This window comes from Crocodylus siamensis, chromosome 12 (genome assembly GCF_052110815.1).
Source record: "Crocodylus siamensis isolate JL-2025a chromosome 12, ASM5211081v1, whole genome shotgun sequence".
Classification (NCBI taxonomy): domain Eukaryota; kingdom Metazoa; phylum Chordata; order Crocodylia; family Crocodylidae; genus Crocodylus; species Crocodylus siamensis.
The window spans coordinates 24367188-24379857 of record NC_143406.1 but is presented as its reverse complement, the minus strand read 5'-3'; the positions used below and the strand labels follow the sequence as shown (position 1 = coordinate 24379857).

The 12670-nt window shown below is 44.4% G+C and overlaps 1 protein-coding gene across 1 annotated transcript in view; it reads right to left on the bottom strand.

Moving 5' to 3' along the window:
• Positions 1 to 4185: 4185 nt before the first annotated feature.
• DNAAF8 (dynein axonemal assembly factor 8) overlaps positions 4186 to 12670 on the bottom strand; it is a 202596-nt gene continuing 194111 nt past the window's right edge. The window contains exons 31-33 of the mRNA XM_090024739.1: positions 12284 to 12369; positions 7944 to 8013; positions 4186 to 4371 (exon numbers count right to left, since the gene is read on the bottom strand). Coding sequence (XP_089880865.1) covers positions 4303 to 4371; positions 7944 to 8013; positions 12284 to 12369 — 225 coding nt within the window. The 3' untranslated portion in view covers positions 4186 to 4302. The remainder of the gene's footprint in view (positions 4372 to 7943; positions 8014 to 12283; positions 12370 to 12670) is intronic.

The following is a 12670-nucleotide window of genomic DNA, read 5'->3' as shown; positions in this document are numbered from 1 at the left end:
TTTTATCTTTTTTCAAAGCTGTATATGGCTTCTGAGTGTATCAGAAAATTGTCCGTGGCACAGGAAAAGCCCCGCCTAGCAACTGCAGGAGTAATCAAGGCTTTTCATGGGAGTTGACTATCAAGACCGGCTTCCCATGGCAGAGATAATGCTGCTACTACAGTACTCTTTCCCCAATCCAAGATGCTACAGGCCCCCTGGAGCTTGCCTCTAAGATATGTTTGACATTTCTTGTGAAACCCTTAGGGCAATGATTCTGTCACGGTGCTATGGCACCCTGGGGTACCTTGAGATCTTTTCAAAAGTGCCACACAATGTTAGAACTATTAGGTGTGCAAACATGATTCACAATATAAACCCAGAAATTTCAAATAGGAATCCATAGTGTTAAAAACATTCTGACCTGTTGTGGTCTCTCTCAGTTCTTTTTAATAGAAAGATTGTTCTATTATTTTTTCTTTGTGGAAAAAATAGTGAAAATGGAGAGCTGGCATTTTCTGAGAGGTGCCTCAAGTCTAAAAAGGTTGAGAAGCATTCCCTTGGGGGATACAACATACCCATGCTCAGTGGTTAGAACAGGGGGCTAAGAATCAAAAACCTCGGTGGGGGGCTTATTCCTGGTCTAACACTGAATCACTATGTGACCCTGGTCAAGTGACCTTCATCTGTTTCAGTTCCCCATCAGTGAATGAGAATGTCAGCACAGTATTATTGGTGCCTAGAGGTGATCTGCAGAGGGAAAAATGGGGTGGTGGTATTATCTTGATCTACAGAGAAGAGCCGAGAAGGTCTGAGCTTTAAGAATGAGCAAAGGAGGGGAGAGGAACTGTGTTAGTTCTTTTTCCTTAAGAATATCAGGAGAGTCAAGGGCTGTTCTCCCACCCACCTGCCTTTTTTTGTTGTTTTGGTTTGTTTTGTTTGTTTGGAGGCTTCTTGGCCGTCTCAAGAGACAAGGGGCCTGGAGGTCACCTTGGCTGAAAGCATCTTGAAAGAGGACTTGAGTATAAGGATTTGAGCTCAGCTGGTGTGAACCAGAATCCAACAGTTTTCAACAGGCAGGTAGGAATTGCTTCCTGTTCTCAGTGAATTAGGCCCCTACCTCCTTGTTTCTTGTGATGTCACAGGCCTATGAGAGCTTCCCAGGTGCCCTGACAGACTCCTAGAGTATGAAAGCTTGAACTCTGTGTAATACACAAGCAGAAAGAAAAACTCACTGTGGCCTTCAATATAATAAAAATGCAAAGTTGGCAAGTCTAGTTTGTTTCCTTTTCATGGGTCACTTTAAGAAACAAATGCATCAAGTAATAACAGCACTGACCTCTTGCAAAGACACAGGGATGCTGCGCTGAGCTTCCCAGCAATGCTACTGATGTGAAATGCATTCTTCTAGTGCTTTATGTGGATATCAGGCTCCTGGTGAGATTGCCAGGAGGATGAAGTATATATTAATTTCAGGTGCGACAAGCTTACTTTGGGGATAAGTGACAAGAATGGAGTGTGTTGATCTGTGCACTACAGCATGGAACTACCTCAAAGGCAGATAACCTACCAGCATCAACCCTACAGCTTCTAGCAGAGGCTTGTCAAGTGACCACAGTTGTGCATAATGAATTTATCCTTGAGCCACTGGATTAGCCTGTAACTTGATTTTTATAGATTAAATCACAGCAATTTATGGAGGCTTGACTAGTGCAGAACTCTAAAGGGTAATTCCTTTGACTGGTAAATGGTGTATATTTGTAACTGTGATAATGTTATATACAGTTTTCATGTAATAAGCAAAGATAACTTTCAGCATTCTATGGGCTCAATGAAGCCAGGTAGCTGGGGAAAAGGGAAAGCCTGGGAACACTTCTCTGTGTCTTGGATAAAAGATGCCTTTTTCTTCCATATAGAACTTTTTGTAGAGTTGTACTTGCCTGTTGAAGTTCAGGCAGCAGGTGGCCAATGCACATGATGATAGGGCACTGCCAATCACAATGTGATGGGTCACGATGCACTCAGTTCTAGAGAAGTTTTATAATTGGCTTTAACAGGGGCAGGATTTGGGGCTGATGTTCATTGCCTATATAGAAACTGATCATTCTATACAGGTGGGATCTAGGTCCTGGACAGACAGATGCAGGAAGTGCTATTATCTTAAAGAGTAGAACTGTGCCCCCCAAAACCCAGCCTGTATGAAATCACAAGTAACTTTCTTTCTTTTACATGTGCTGTGATGCTTTGAGTTAACATCCAATTGGGACTGTGCTTGCTGCATCCATGACAGATGTGAGTGTGTGTGTAAATCTCAACCAATGAAAGAGGCTTCTTGGGCTGAGAACAGAGTAGGTTGAAAGAGCTTTCCCAGGAGGGGCTGTGGTTTGCCTGATTCACCCCAAGGAGAATGAAGGCCTTTGAAGAGTACGCAGCTGTTAATACAAAGGGCTCACTGAAAGGAAAAAGCAGATAAATGGTGAAAGGAAAGGAAACATGCTTAGATCATGGGCTACTAGTAAAGTGGGGAAAACAGCAAGGGATTGTGTACTCTTAGGAAGAAAGCTGGATGGAGGTGGGAGAGCAGAGAAAGATGTCAGTGTGAGCACTGGGACAGAGGCAAGTGGACATTAAGATGGAAGACTTTTAATTCAGCATAATCAATACGTTTATCTTGGCTTGCTAGGCTTTGTAGAGCATCCAACCTTCCTCTGTTTTATTTGACTTCCCTTCTATTTACTGTGGTTCCGTCTCCATTTTCTAGCTTCCATGTCAAACAAACCACCCTTGATTTAGCCTCAGTGCAACTGACAGAAGTTACTGAGGACAAGCAATGGCTGGGTGTGCATGGGGGAAGGGAAGCAGAGCCCATGTGGGCATGGAAGGAAGTACCCATCAGAGCTCCTGCTTAAGGGCATGGGCATAGGGGGCCCCACCTAAATATGGAGTTGGATCTTGTGCATCTTGGCAAAATCCCTATTGTGATGGGTCAGGCCCATAACCTGTACCCACATGAATGAAGGGACCTGATCAGAATCTTTATACTGATTATTAGTGATTTACTTTCACTACAGTATTTGACCGAGTCGCTCCCAATTCTTGATACAGCTAATTTGGGCAGCCTGAGGCTGACCCTTGACAGAGGATGCATCTACACATGCAATTGCTTTGGGGTGGGTTTACTTTAGAGTAACTTACTCTAGAATAAACCCATGCCAGGCAGGTGTCTACACATGCAGGGAAGCAGGAACAGATTTGCCCGCACTGACCCTGCACCAGCCAGAGGGATCTCTAGGCTCCCCATGGTTGCTAGCTCAGGGGTTGGCTGGGAGCATGGGGCCAAGAGACAGCCATCTCCTGGCAGGGGCTGGGACACCGCTCCCTGCTCCCACGAGTTGTCTGCTGCTGGGGTGGGCTCCGTCACCAGAGCCTGGGTGGGGACAATGTCCCCCTGCTCCAGCAGCAGGAAGATCCAAGCCCCGACTCTGCAGCTGCAGAGCAGGGGCTTGGAGGTTGTTATCTCCCAGGTCTGGCTTCCATGATTGCAGAGTGGGGGTTGAGAGCTCCCTGCTGCCGGGGCAGTGGGACATTGCTCCCTGCCTCTGGAACTGCCTGCTGCTTGGGCAGACTCTGCCACTGGAGCCTGGGTGGGGACAATCTCCTGCCCCCTGCTTCCTGAAAGCACATTTGCTCACAGTCAGCTGTTTACATGTGCCATACTGCACAGTAATTACTCCCAAGTAAATTTGCTACTTGTATTTACAGATAGGAAATTTACTCATGGTTGAGCAAATTTACTGTGCAGTAAATGTCTGCATATGTAGATGCACCCCCAGAGAACAGAGCAGCTGGCCCTGTCATATGGGATAACCTAGTGGCAGCCAAAATGGAGTCTCCATTCCACCCACCCATATAGTCTCTTATCTACTCTTTTGTGGCTGGAAGATAGCCTTAAACATCTGTATAGTTGGCTCGTGTGGCTTTAACTAAGTAGGCAGGATGACCACTGCAGGAGGCTCCATCTCCCTCCATTTACTTTGCCCCCAAAATTCTCTCCAAATGGCAAAATGGCCAAGAATCTTCTTTCTGTAGGGCAAACAGGTTTCCTTTCAAATTATACCCCCATGACTTCCTGACCCCTGCCTAGAATGATTCATTTTTGGGTGCTGGTCGCCCCTCCATTGATGGTAATGATACAAATATCACACTCAACATTTTAATAACAAACAGAAGACAAAGCTGTTTTATCCACTAAATATCTAGACTTCTTCACTGCTACCCACCCTGGGCTCTGCAGGTTTGCTGCTCAGGCAGATTAAATTCCAGTTATGTCTCAATCCGGTGGATGCTGTCAGATGTCAAGGAGTCAAAAAGGCAGCTTAGCAGTTTTTCAGCCTAGGGAGAAAAAAGGGTGGAGGGAGAACCATGATGTTTATGTACACACCAAAGGAACCTCCTGCTAAGGGCAGACAAGCTTGCTTTTAGTGCTGTAGACTGACACTGCAGTGAGAACTTTTTACCAGGAACCAACAGTAAGTCCCTCTGTATGGCTAAGGAAACCCCAGTGCAGAGCAGGTGATTAGCCCAGAAGAGAGGAATCCTTGTTGCCATTGTTACAAGGACATCAACAATACTCATGTTTCCAATCAAAGAGAGGCAGAAATACGAACATGCAAAGTGACAGATGGAAATGCTACAGATATCTCCCAGACTCCTCCTCCTTCTCCACCCCAGTCTGGCTCTCCTACTCAATTCTTTGTCTGTCATGCCTGCATAAGGCATGGAGAGAGAGGCTAGGGAAGGGCTGTCCTGGTGGTCTCTGCAACACTGCAGGGCATATCTGGAGTGGAGGTGCCCAGGTTTCTCTCTCCCCTTCCCCACACCAGGGCTTGTGAGGGGGTCCTTGAAAAAATACATCTTGGCTGTCAGCTTCAGTGCCTGCCATGGAGCAGTTCTCCCCCTGTCAGCAAGAGTGATGTAAAATTAGATTAGAATCACTTTACATCATTCTGGCCCTTTTGTCCTGCATGAGAGGGCTGAAGTAGGGTGGGGAGCTTCCCCAGACTGTTTCATACTGGCTGTTCCTCACTGGTCTCATAGCTCCATTTTCTTGGCTTACTAAGATATTTTTCCTTCAATGCAGGGCTTGTTATGTAATTTCCTGCTTCAACCAGAACTTAAACTTCTGGTAAACAACTTGAAAATGCTGTATTGGGGAGCTGGGAGGACTGGGGGATTAGAGCTGCCAGTCCAGGGAGGCAGGTTTGTCCAGTCATGGGATCACTACTACTAAGAAATAACAGTTCAGTGACCAGGCAAATCTTTACACTGTGACTGGCTAATTATGGTATGTGAATACCTGCCCCCTGACTACCCACCGAGTTATCATGATATAACTGCTGAGTAATTATACAGATCAGATGGCCAAAACCCATCAGAGAGCTTGGAACTGCATAACCATGAAGTCTCATATAGATAGGGCCATGGGTCCTCCTGGCCCTGTGATTTGCTGAGGTCATTCTATCTTGGCATGAAACATGCTAACCATGTGCTTTGTTAAACAGAAACATGAGTGAGATCCTACAAAGTCATAACTAGACACTAGAAGCGCACTCCTCATGCTGACCCCAACCAAAGAAGCAAATCCTGGAAAATAACATACACTTCCAGCCTTTCTGGTGTCACCATACTGCTCCTTGTCTAAGTGGTCTTGAGATATGATGCTAAAGACTAATCTAATGGTTTCTTCCGTATCACACAAAAGGCAAATGTAAAATGCCTTTTCAGTTCTTGCTGTGGCTTAACTCCACCCCCAAAGGCTGGAATTCTACTCATGTTATCTGTTCAAACCCTGATGATTTGCTCATATTTAACCTAGTTGAACTTTATTTAATATCATATTGTTGATCATTAGTTCTGACCTGGAAGGCTGGACGGCTTTTATGAACTCATTAGCAAGGGGCCACAGGGTCAAACCTGGCTCCCAGGAACATCCTCCAAGACAGTTTATAGTCATCTATTGGTGAATTAGTTGCTTTGGTTCTGCCCAGTCATTTCTAAATCTATCCTGAGCTTCAAATCAAAAACTCATTTGCCAATGGGAGATGGTTTATCTTACTGTGTATTCTTCACCCAACAAGGAAAAAGCACCATATCCATGACCAACATAAAAGGGCTTTTTGCAGAGTTTGACTACAAAATGCCAAACTATCATTTCTCTTCTCAGGACAAAGCGGACAACTGCATTAATAAATTACAATGGACCTGATCCTTTTCTCAGTGAAGTCAGTGTTTTTAACTAGCTTTCAATAGAAAGAAGATTGGGATACATGAGGATTGGACCTTTTTTTTTTTTTTTTTTTTTTTTTTTTTTAGGGGCTATGGAAAGGCACAACACTAAAGTGCTTTAAAGCAGGGAAGGCTTACTGCTTGGAGGTGTATGGGTGTATGTTAGCTGAACTAATAGAAGTGCTTTGTTTGTCTGCTCCTATATTGATACAATGGAGCTAAACTAATATAAACTTAAAGTAACAATAGCTTAACCTCTACTTAGAAAAGAGCAGAGCATAGAGATGTCACAGTGGATCAGCTGCAAAGTGTTGTAATTCTAAAGATCTTAAACTGTCTATCCACACCCTATGTACAGCATTGCATACACATCCCAACACAGGAAAAGCATCATAATCCTCTTTGTTACAGGCTGATTTTTACATTCATGGTCAAAAGACTAGTAGGGATTTTATATCATAGACAAGCAATATAATGCTTAAGCAAATCACAGGGCACCCCAAAAACAGACAAACTGTCCACACCTGTTCTCAAGTCACATCATATCACAACATCTTAGCACCTGGCCTACTGGAAGCAGTAGGCATTACAATATAACAGCCTCAGAGCCATCTAAGAACTGTATTAGCAAAGTTTCCAGGCCATTGTATCACACTCCAACCTCAGCATTATGGGAATTAAACTGCATAGCAAGAGTAGCGCAGAATGCCTCTTGCTAGAAAAAACAGACAGGAACTGCTGAGCCTGGGGAGCTCCTGATTTGGCTGCATACAGACACACCTGTAAGAAGGGCTCTTTCACAGCTGTAGATCTGGATTCTGGTGCTGAATGTTTATCTTGTGGGAAATCTGCTGCATGGTGCCAGTTCTAATGAGCTCTGTCCTGTCACAGGCACATCTAAAACCTCCTGCTGCTTTCTCAGTGAGCAGAACAAATCCATAAACAGCCTGGTTTGCTAGCAACCATTTCTCGGTCTGTCCCAGCTCTTTTATACCTACTACCACTGCTTGTTTAGCCAGGACTTCCTGCCTCCAAAGCTCACTGTGGGTTTGGAATTGATCCCTGCTGAACTTGACTTAAAACCTGGATTTTAAAGGCACTTAGCTCTCACTGATTTCAATGGGAGTTAGTCAAGCATCTTAAAAATCTGGCTGGTTTGTCTTCATGTTTCCAATGTACTATTAACAAAAATCAAGCCCACCTGTTGCTTCATGGGTTACTGACCCCATTGCCCTTCCCCCACTTGGGAATCAGAGAGAGGTCCATTCTGTGGGAAAAGAGGCTTTAAATTAGGGTTGGCTGAAAATCTTTCACCAATACTGGTTTTGATTAAAGTCAGATTTCTTACCACACTTGTTTTGAAAAGCAGCCGATCTCTGGAGATGTGCGATACTTTGCCAAGATCCTCCCATATTTTGATTGTAAGTCTTACCATGCTGTCTCGTGGGGATCTTATGCCTCTAGTTATCTCTATGGGCTGGACTCTTTGCCAAAACTACATCTACCAGGGTGCCATATGGCCAGAGGCTTCTAGGAAGCTCTGCTTCCCTTCACCTTCACTAAGAGAAAATGTTGTTTTTGTTGGAATTTTCCTCCCATTTTCAGAGAAGCCCAACTTAATATATATAGCCAAGAGCACAATGAGAAGAAAAAAATGTACCAGGATCTTCTCTACTTGCCTGCTTCTCAGTTTGGGGATACAGAAGATGCTGCATACAATCTACTACAGCTTGGTTCTGCCAGCAAACACTGGGGAAGTAGAGAATAAAAGAAGGGAAAAAACAAGTGTTATTCGGTCATTTAAACTATCAGAGTCTGCAAATGAACTAGCTGCAAGGAAAGCTCCGTTCTGTGCCAGCAGCTGTGGCCATGTGCATCTGTTGCTGAACTTCTTTACACAGATAAATCCGGGTTTTACAAAGCTTTGTATAAATGGATTGGGATTCTTAAAATATAATCCCTCCAACATACAGTGATGACCTGTTATGTAATAGGGTCTCTGGGGCAGTAGGGAAAAAAGACTCCCCCACTGTTCACGTTTATGTTCAGTGGAGAGAAAGGATCTCAGACAGGTTAATTCCAAAAGGCCTAGGTTTCATTTCTCTTAAGTGTACAGGACTTCTTATGCTACTCTCAGTGCCATGAAGTCTCCAGGAGTCCTCCCTTTACCACTTTCACTCTCAAATCCATCTCAGCCCCACATGAAATCAGCCAGTGAGGGAAGAGGGGGTTGGGGGATGAAAGGGAGTAAGACACTGGGGTAAAAACTGCAGAGATGTCTAGATGACTTAGGGGACTAAGTCCCAGTGAAAAATCAGTGAGAAAAGTTCCTAAATCACTTAGCTGCTTTTGAAACCATGACCTATTCCCTACTCTTACAACTAAGTACAGAGTTTGGGTGTCAAAATCCAACTCCTTCTATAACAAACCAAATTATCCAGTAATTTTACAGCACTCTTGGATCTATTTAATAACAGCATCTTATTTCTATAACACATTTCCTCTCAAAGGAAGAAGTTTAAACATCTAAATAAGCTTGATCTAGAGCTCACTTGCAGCCACCTACTTGGAGAGGGTGCCTTGTGAATAAGAGACCATCCAGAACAATTTTCTTTACCTCCCCTCCACCTCCAACTTCCTTTCTTTCCAATTTGTTTGAGGATATTGGTTAAAAATGTAAAATCATAAGCCAAAACTACAGATAGGGTTTGTTCTGGGATAATTATGCTTGACTCAAATATTTGTTGTTTGACCCCATGGAGAAGGAGCAATGGAATTCTCTGCCCTGAGTTATATGGGGCAGATGAGATGATGTGATGATTCCTTGCACTCTTACAATTTATGCATTATTCAGTTAAAATGCATTGAACTTTTTAAAAACATAACAGTCATGCAGCTGCAACCCCAGGGTATAGGCAGATGTAACAATTGTATCCATATCAAATGATACTGATATAAGCTGTTACAATGTGACTTCCAGCTGCAAGGTTCTGTAGAGCCAGAAGCATCCCACAGCTGCTCCAATTTTAACTCTGTTTCATTCAGGGTTGAAGTTCCAGTGATTCGGCCAATTTGTATCACGACAGGAGCATGCAGATGTAGCAGTTAGATTGGATCATGCTAGAGACTAGGAGTATGTGAAGCAGGCCCTATTTGATTTGGATTTGGCCTGAATCAGAAACAGTGATTTGATTCGTCGATTCAATTTGGCTGAATCCAAATCTGAAGATTTGACGCTGATTCAGAGAATCAGTGATTCAGACATAGACACAGCTTTAAAAGTTTTCTTTACATACCTTCAGGTAGCAGGCATGGCTCGTGATTGCTGCGATGCTGGGGCACATGAAGCGTCCCACAGGAGAGCAGGGGGGCCCCTCCACGTACTCAGCAGTGAACCTGGAAGTGGACCAGAACTACTTCTGGTCCATTTCCAGGTCTGCCAGGGAGTGCACTCGGCCCCACCACCCTGCATCTCCCTGGCTTGGTGATCGGCCACAGGGAAACCCTGGGTGTCCCCCCAGACCCAGGAGGCACCAGTTACCGAGCTGGGGAGGCGCGGGGAGGTTCCCCACATGCTCCCCTGCTGACCCAGAAGTGGATCCAATGTGCTTCTGGTCCACTTCCGGGTCTGCTGCCAAGTGCGCTGGGGAGCTCCCTGCACTTTTGTGGGATGCTCCATGAGCCCCAGCTTCAAAACGCTCATGAGCTCCTGCTACCTAAAGGCATGTAGAAAAAACATTTAAAGCTGTATCTACGTCCAAGTCTCCAAATCTTTCTGAATCTCTCCAAATAGATTCAGAGGGTTCCAATTTGATTTGGAGAGATTAAAGGGTCTCCCGATTCGATTCGGCTTTGGAGATTCGGCCCCTGAATTGGGCCAAATTGAATCAGGGACCAAAGCCTCACACAGCCCTACTAGAGACCCAATGAACTGAGCTGATAAAATAAAGCAGGTGAGTTTCAGAAACACTGTTCTGTACTGGGATGCCATCCCATTGGATTCACCTCCACTAGTTCTCATCTCCTCTAAAGATCTACTTAACTCTGCCCCTCGCTGTTTATCTTCACATGGCAAGCTGTTCATAACCGCACACTCTCACTTCTGTGCTGCTTGAAGCAGATCAAATGGAGTTGTGCAGAAACTGATTATTTTTGTTTCCCTTTTGTGTCACACCTGCCTCTTTGTCTATTTTTCTTGAGCTCCTTGGAGTGGGCACAATCCCTTTTTGAGTGGTTTTTGCCTAGTGCCTTGCACTTGCAGAGCACTGTTATCCAGGAATAATAACTATTTGTTCAGACTGGAGTATGCTTCAGACTTTAAGGAAACTCCCTTGGACAGCAAGTTCTTCAAAAGTGACACATCCCTTTCTTACGTGGCACCACAAGAGCCAGCTTAGGAAAGTACTAATAGGCTCTTGACTACTAATGAAAATACCAGCAAAGCTTGCACTGTCTTGGTGCACACCTGCTTCTTGCTATGCATTATAGCTAATGCTGTGATATCACGAACAGATTTGCAAGCAGATGGTGAAATTTGCCCCCACTATACAAAGCATGAGTAATGGTTTTGTTTGGGAAAGTGGGAGGTGGGGGTTAATGGGGATTTGTGAAATGGAGTCCACTTCCCAATCCATGGGCAGCTAGAGAAGAAGGCAAGAGGCTGGAGTACAGGCCACACTTGCTACACATTCTGTCATGAATCTTTGGCCAAATTTTCCTAAATACTAGCCTGTCCAGACAAAGTACAGAGCCGACTTTGACGGAGCATTTAAGACCCTTTTTGTTTGGCCAGTTGATGCTCCTTTGATCAGCCATAAAAGCCACCGTGCATTGCCTTACAAGTAAAATTCACCCTCTAAGTGAAATCCCACCTTGACTGAGAGGAGCTGCCCTGGAGCCGGAGCAGGGTTGGTTCTGTGCATGAAGTCAGGTTATTGACATAGACAAGGAGGTAGGTAGCCACATTACTGACCTTCACATGAAACAGCACGGTGCCCCTCCCCACCCCCCGGAGGATGAAATCACATGCAATTAATCAAAAGGGCATAACTCTTATCCAGGGGAGGACCAGTGGCCTTGTTCTTGGCTATCCAGAGAATGAGAATCCCAAGAAACGAACTGATTATGAAAGTTGAGATCTTATTTAGCTCTTTGGCTATGCTAATGCTTGCAAGCACTAGTACTTTTGAGTTCCTCCTTCCATCCCATCTGACAGTGCTATCTGGAAGCTCTGAGGGCTGAACAGCCTGCCTCTTCACAGCCTTCTCAAAGGGGCTGCAGGGGTGAGTGCTACATGATCCCTCTTGTAGAGGGTGACAGCATACATGGTCTCTGCCATGTTTTTGACTCAGTGGGGCCACCAGAAAAAGCCACATACATGCAACTGCATATCACACAGCCAAATATCAACTCCCAGTGCTGGGAAACTTTGCCTCTGAGAGCCAAAGGGTTAACAAGTCTTATAATTCTGTTCCACTGATCAGATCTCACAAGAGGGGGTTCTGTTTCTTCGATCAGGTTTATTCCTGTACCAGGCATTTGTGGTGATTTATTTAACAGGCTGAGCTTTTATTTTGTTCTCTGGCATTTGTTTGATGTCATTTTTTCATGGCACATGCAGAATCTGTACAGATTTTCTCCCAAGAATGTTATTGATTCTAACACAGGCTTATATTTCAGAAAATGTTCTGTATCTATGCAACTGTATTGTAAAGTCACCACACCACCCTTCCTGAGTCCTTGAGAGATGCCCCAGGACACGGTCATTAAAAGCCTGGATTTAGTACACATGACTTAAAAAATGAGGAATGCTCTGATGTGCTGATGCATTAAAACTCAATATAAATAATGAAGAACATATTGCCTTTGAGAGGCACCTAACCTTAGGGGAGTTGAATTGGAAAGGAATTGCAGGGAAGACAGTTCAACCCTCCCTAACCATGGTTCAGATCAAGTGCTTTCTACCACAGATTGACATGGTGGTCAAGAGTGCAAATAATGGGTGGCTGTTTTTGCTTACTTGTCCAGCAGGGAGTCGAAACAAATAACAGCATTGTTGCGTTGTGCTGCTAACACCAGGCATGGACCATCCATTAAGACAGAGCACTGTAAGAGAGGGAAGAACGCAACTTTAGTTCTAAGACCCATTTAAGTAACTCTGCGATCCTCACAGACAAGCTGATACAGCTAATTATGTGATGCAGGGGAGTATGAAAAAGATGCAGTAACCCATACTTTAAGGCACCTACTTCATCTGAATCCTGTTAGCACTAATTTTCTGTGGCATTTGATTATTTCTATTCATTTACCTCAGAGGCAAGGTGCAAACAGGTATATTGGAAAGAGTTACCTCAGGTTTGCTACTTATTTAGCATTAATAGGTGCCTGCTGGAACAGGAGGATAGGG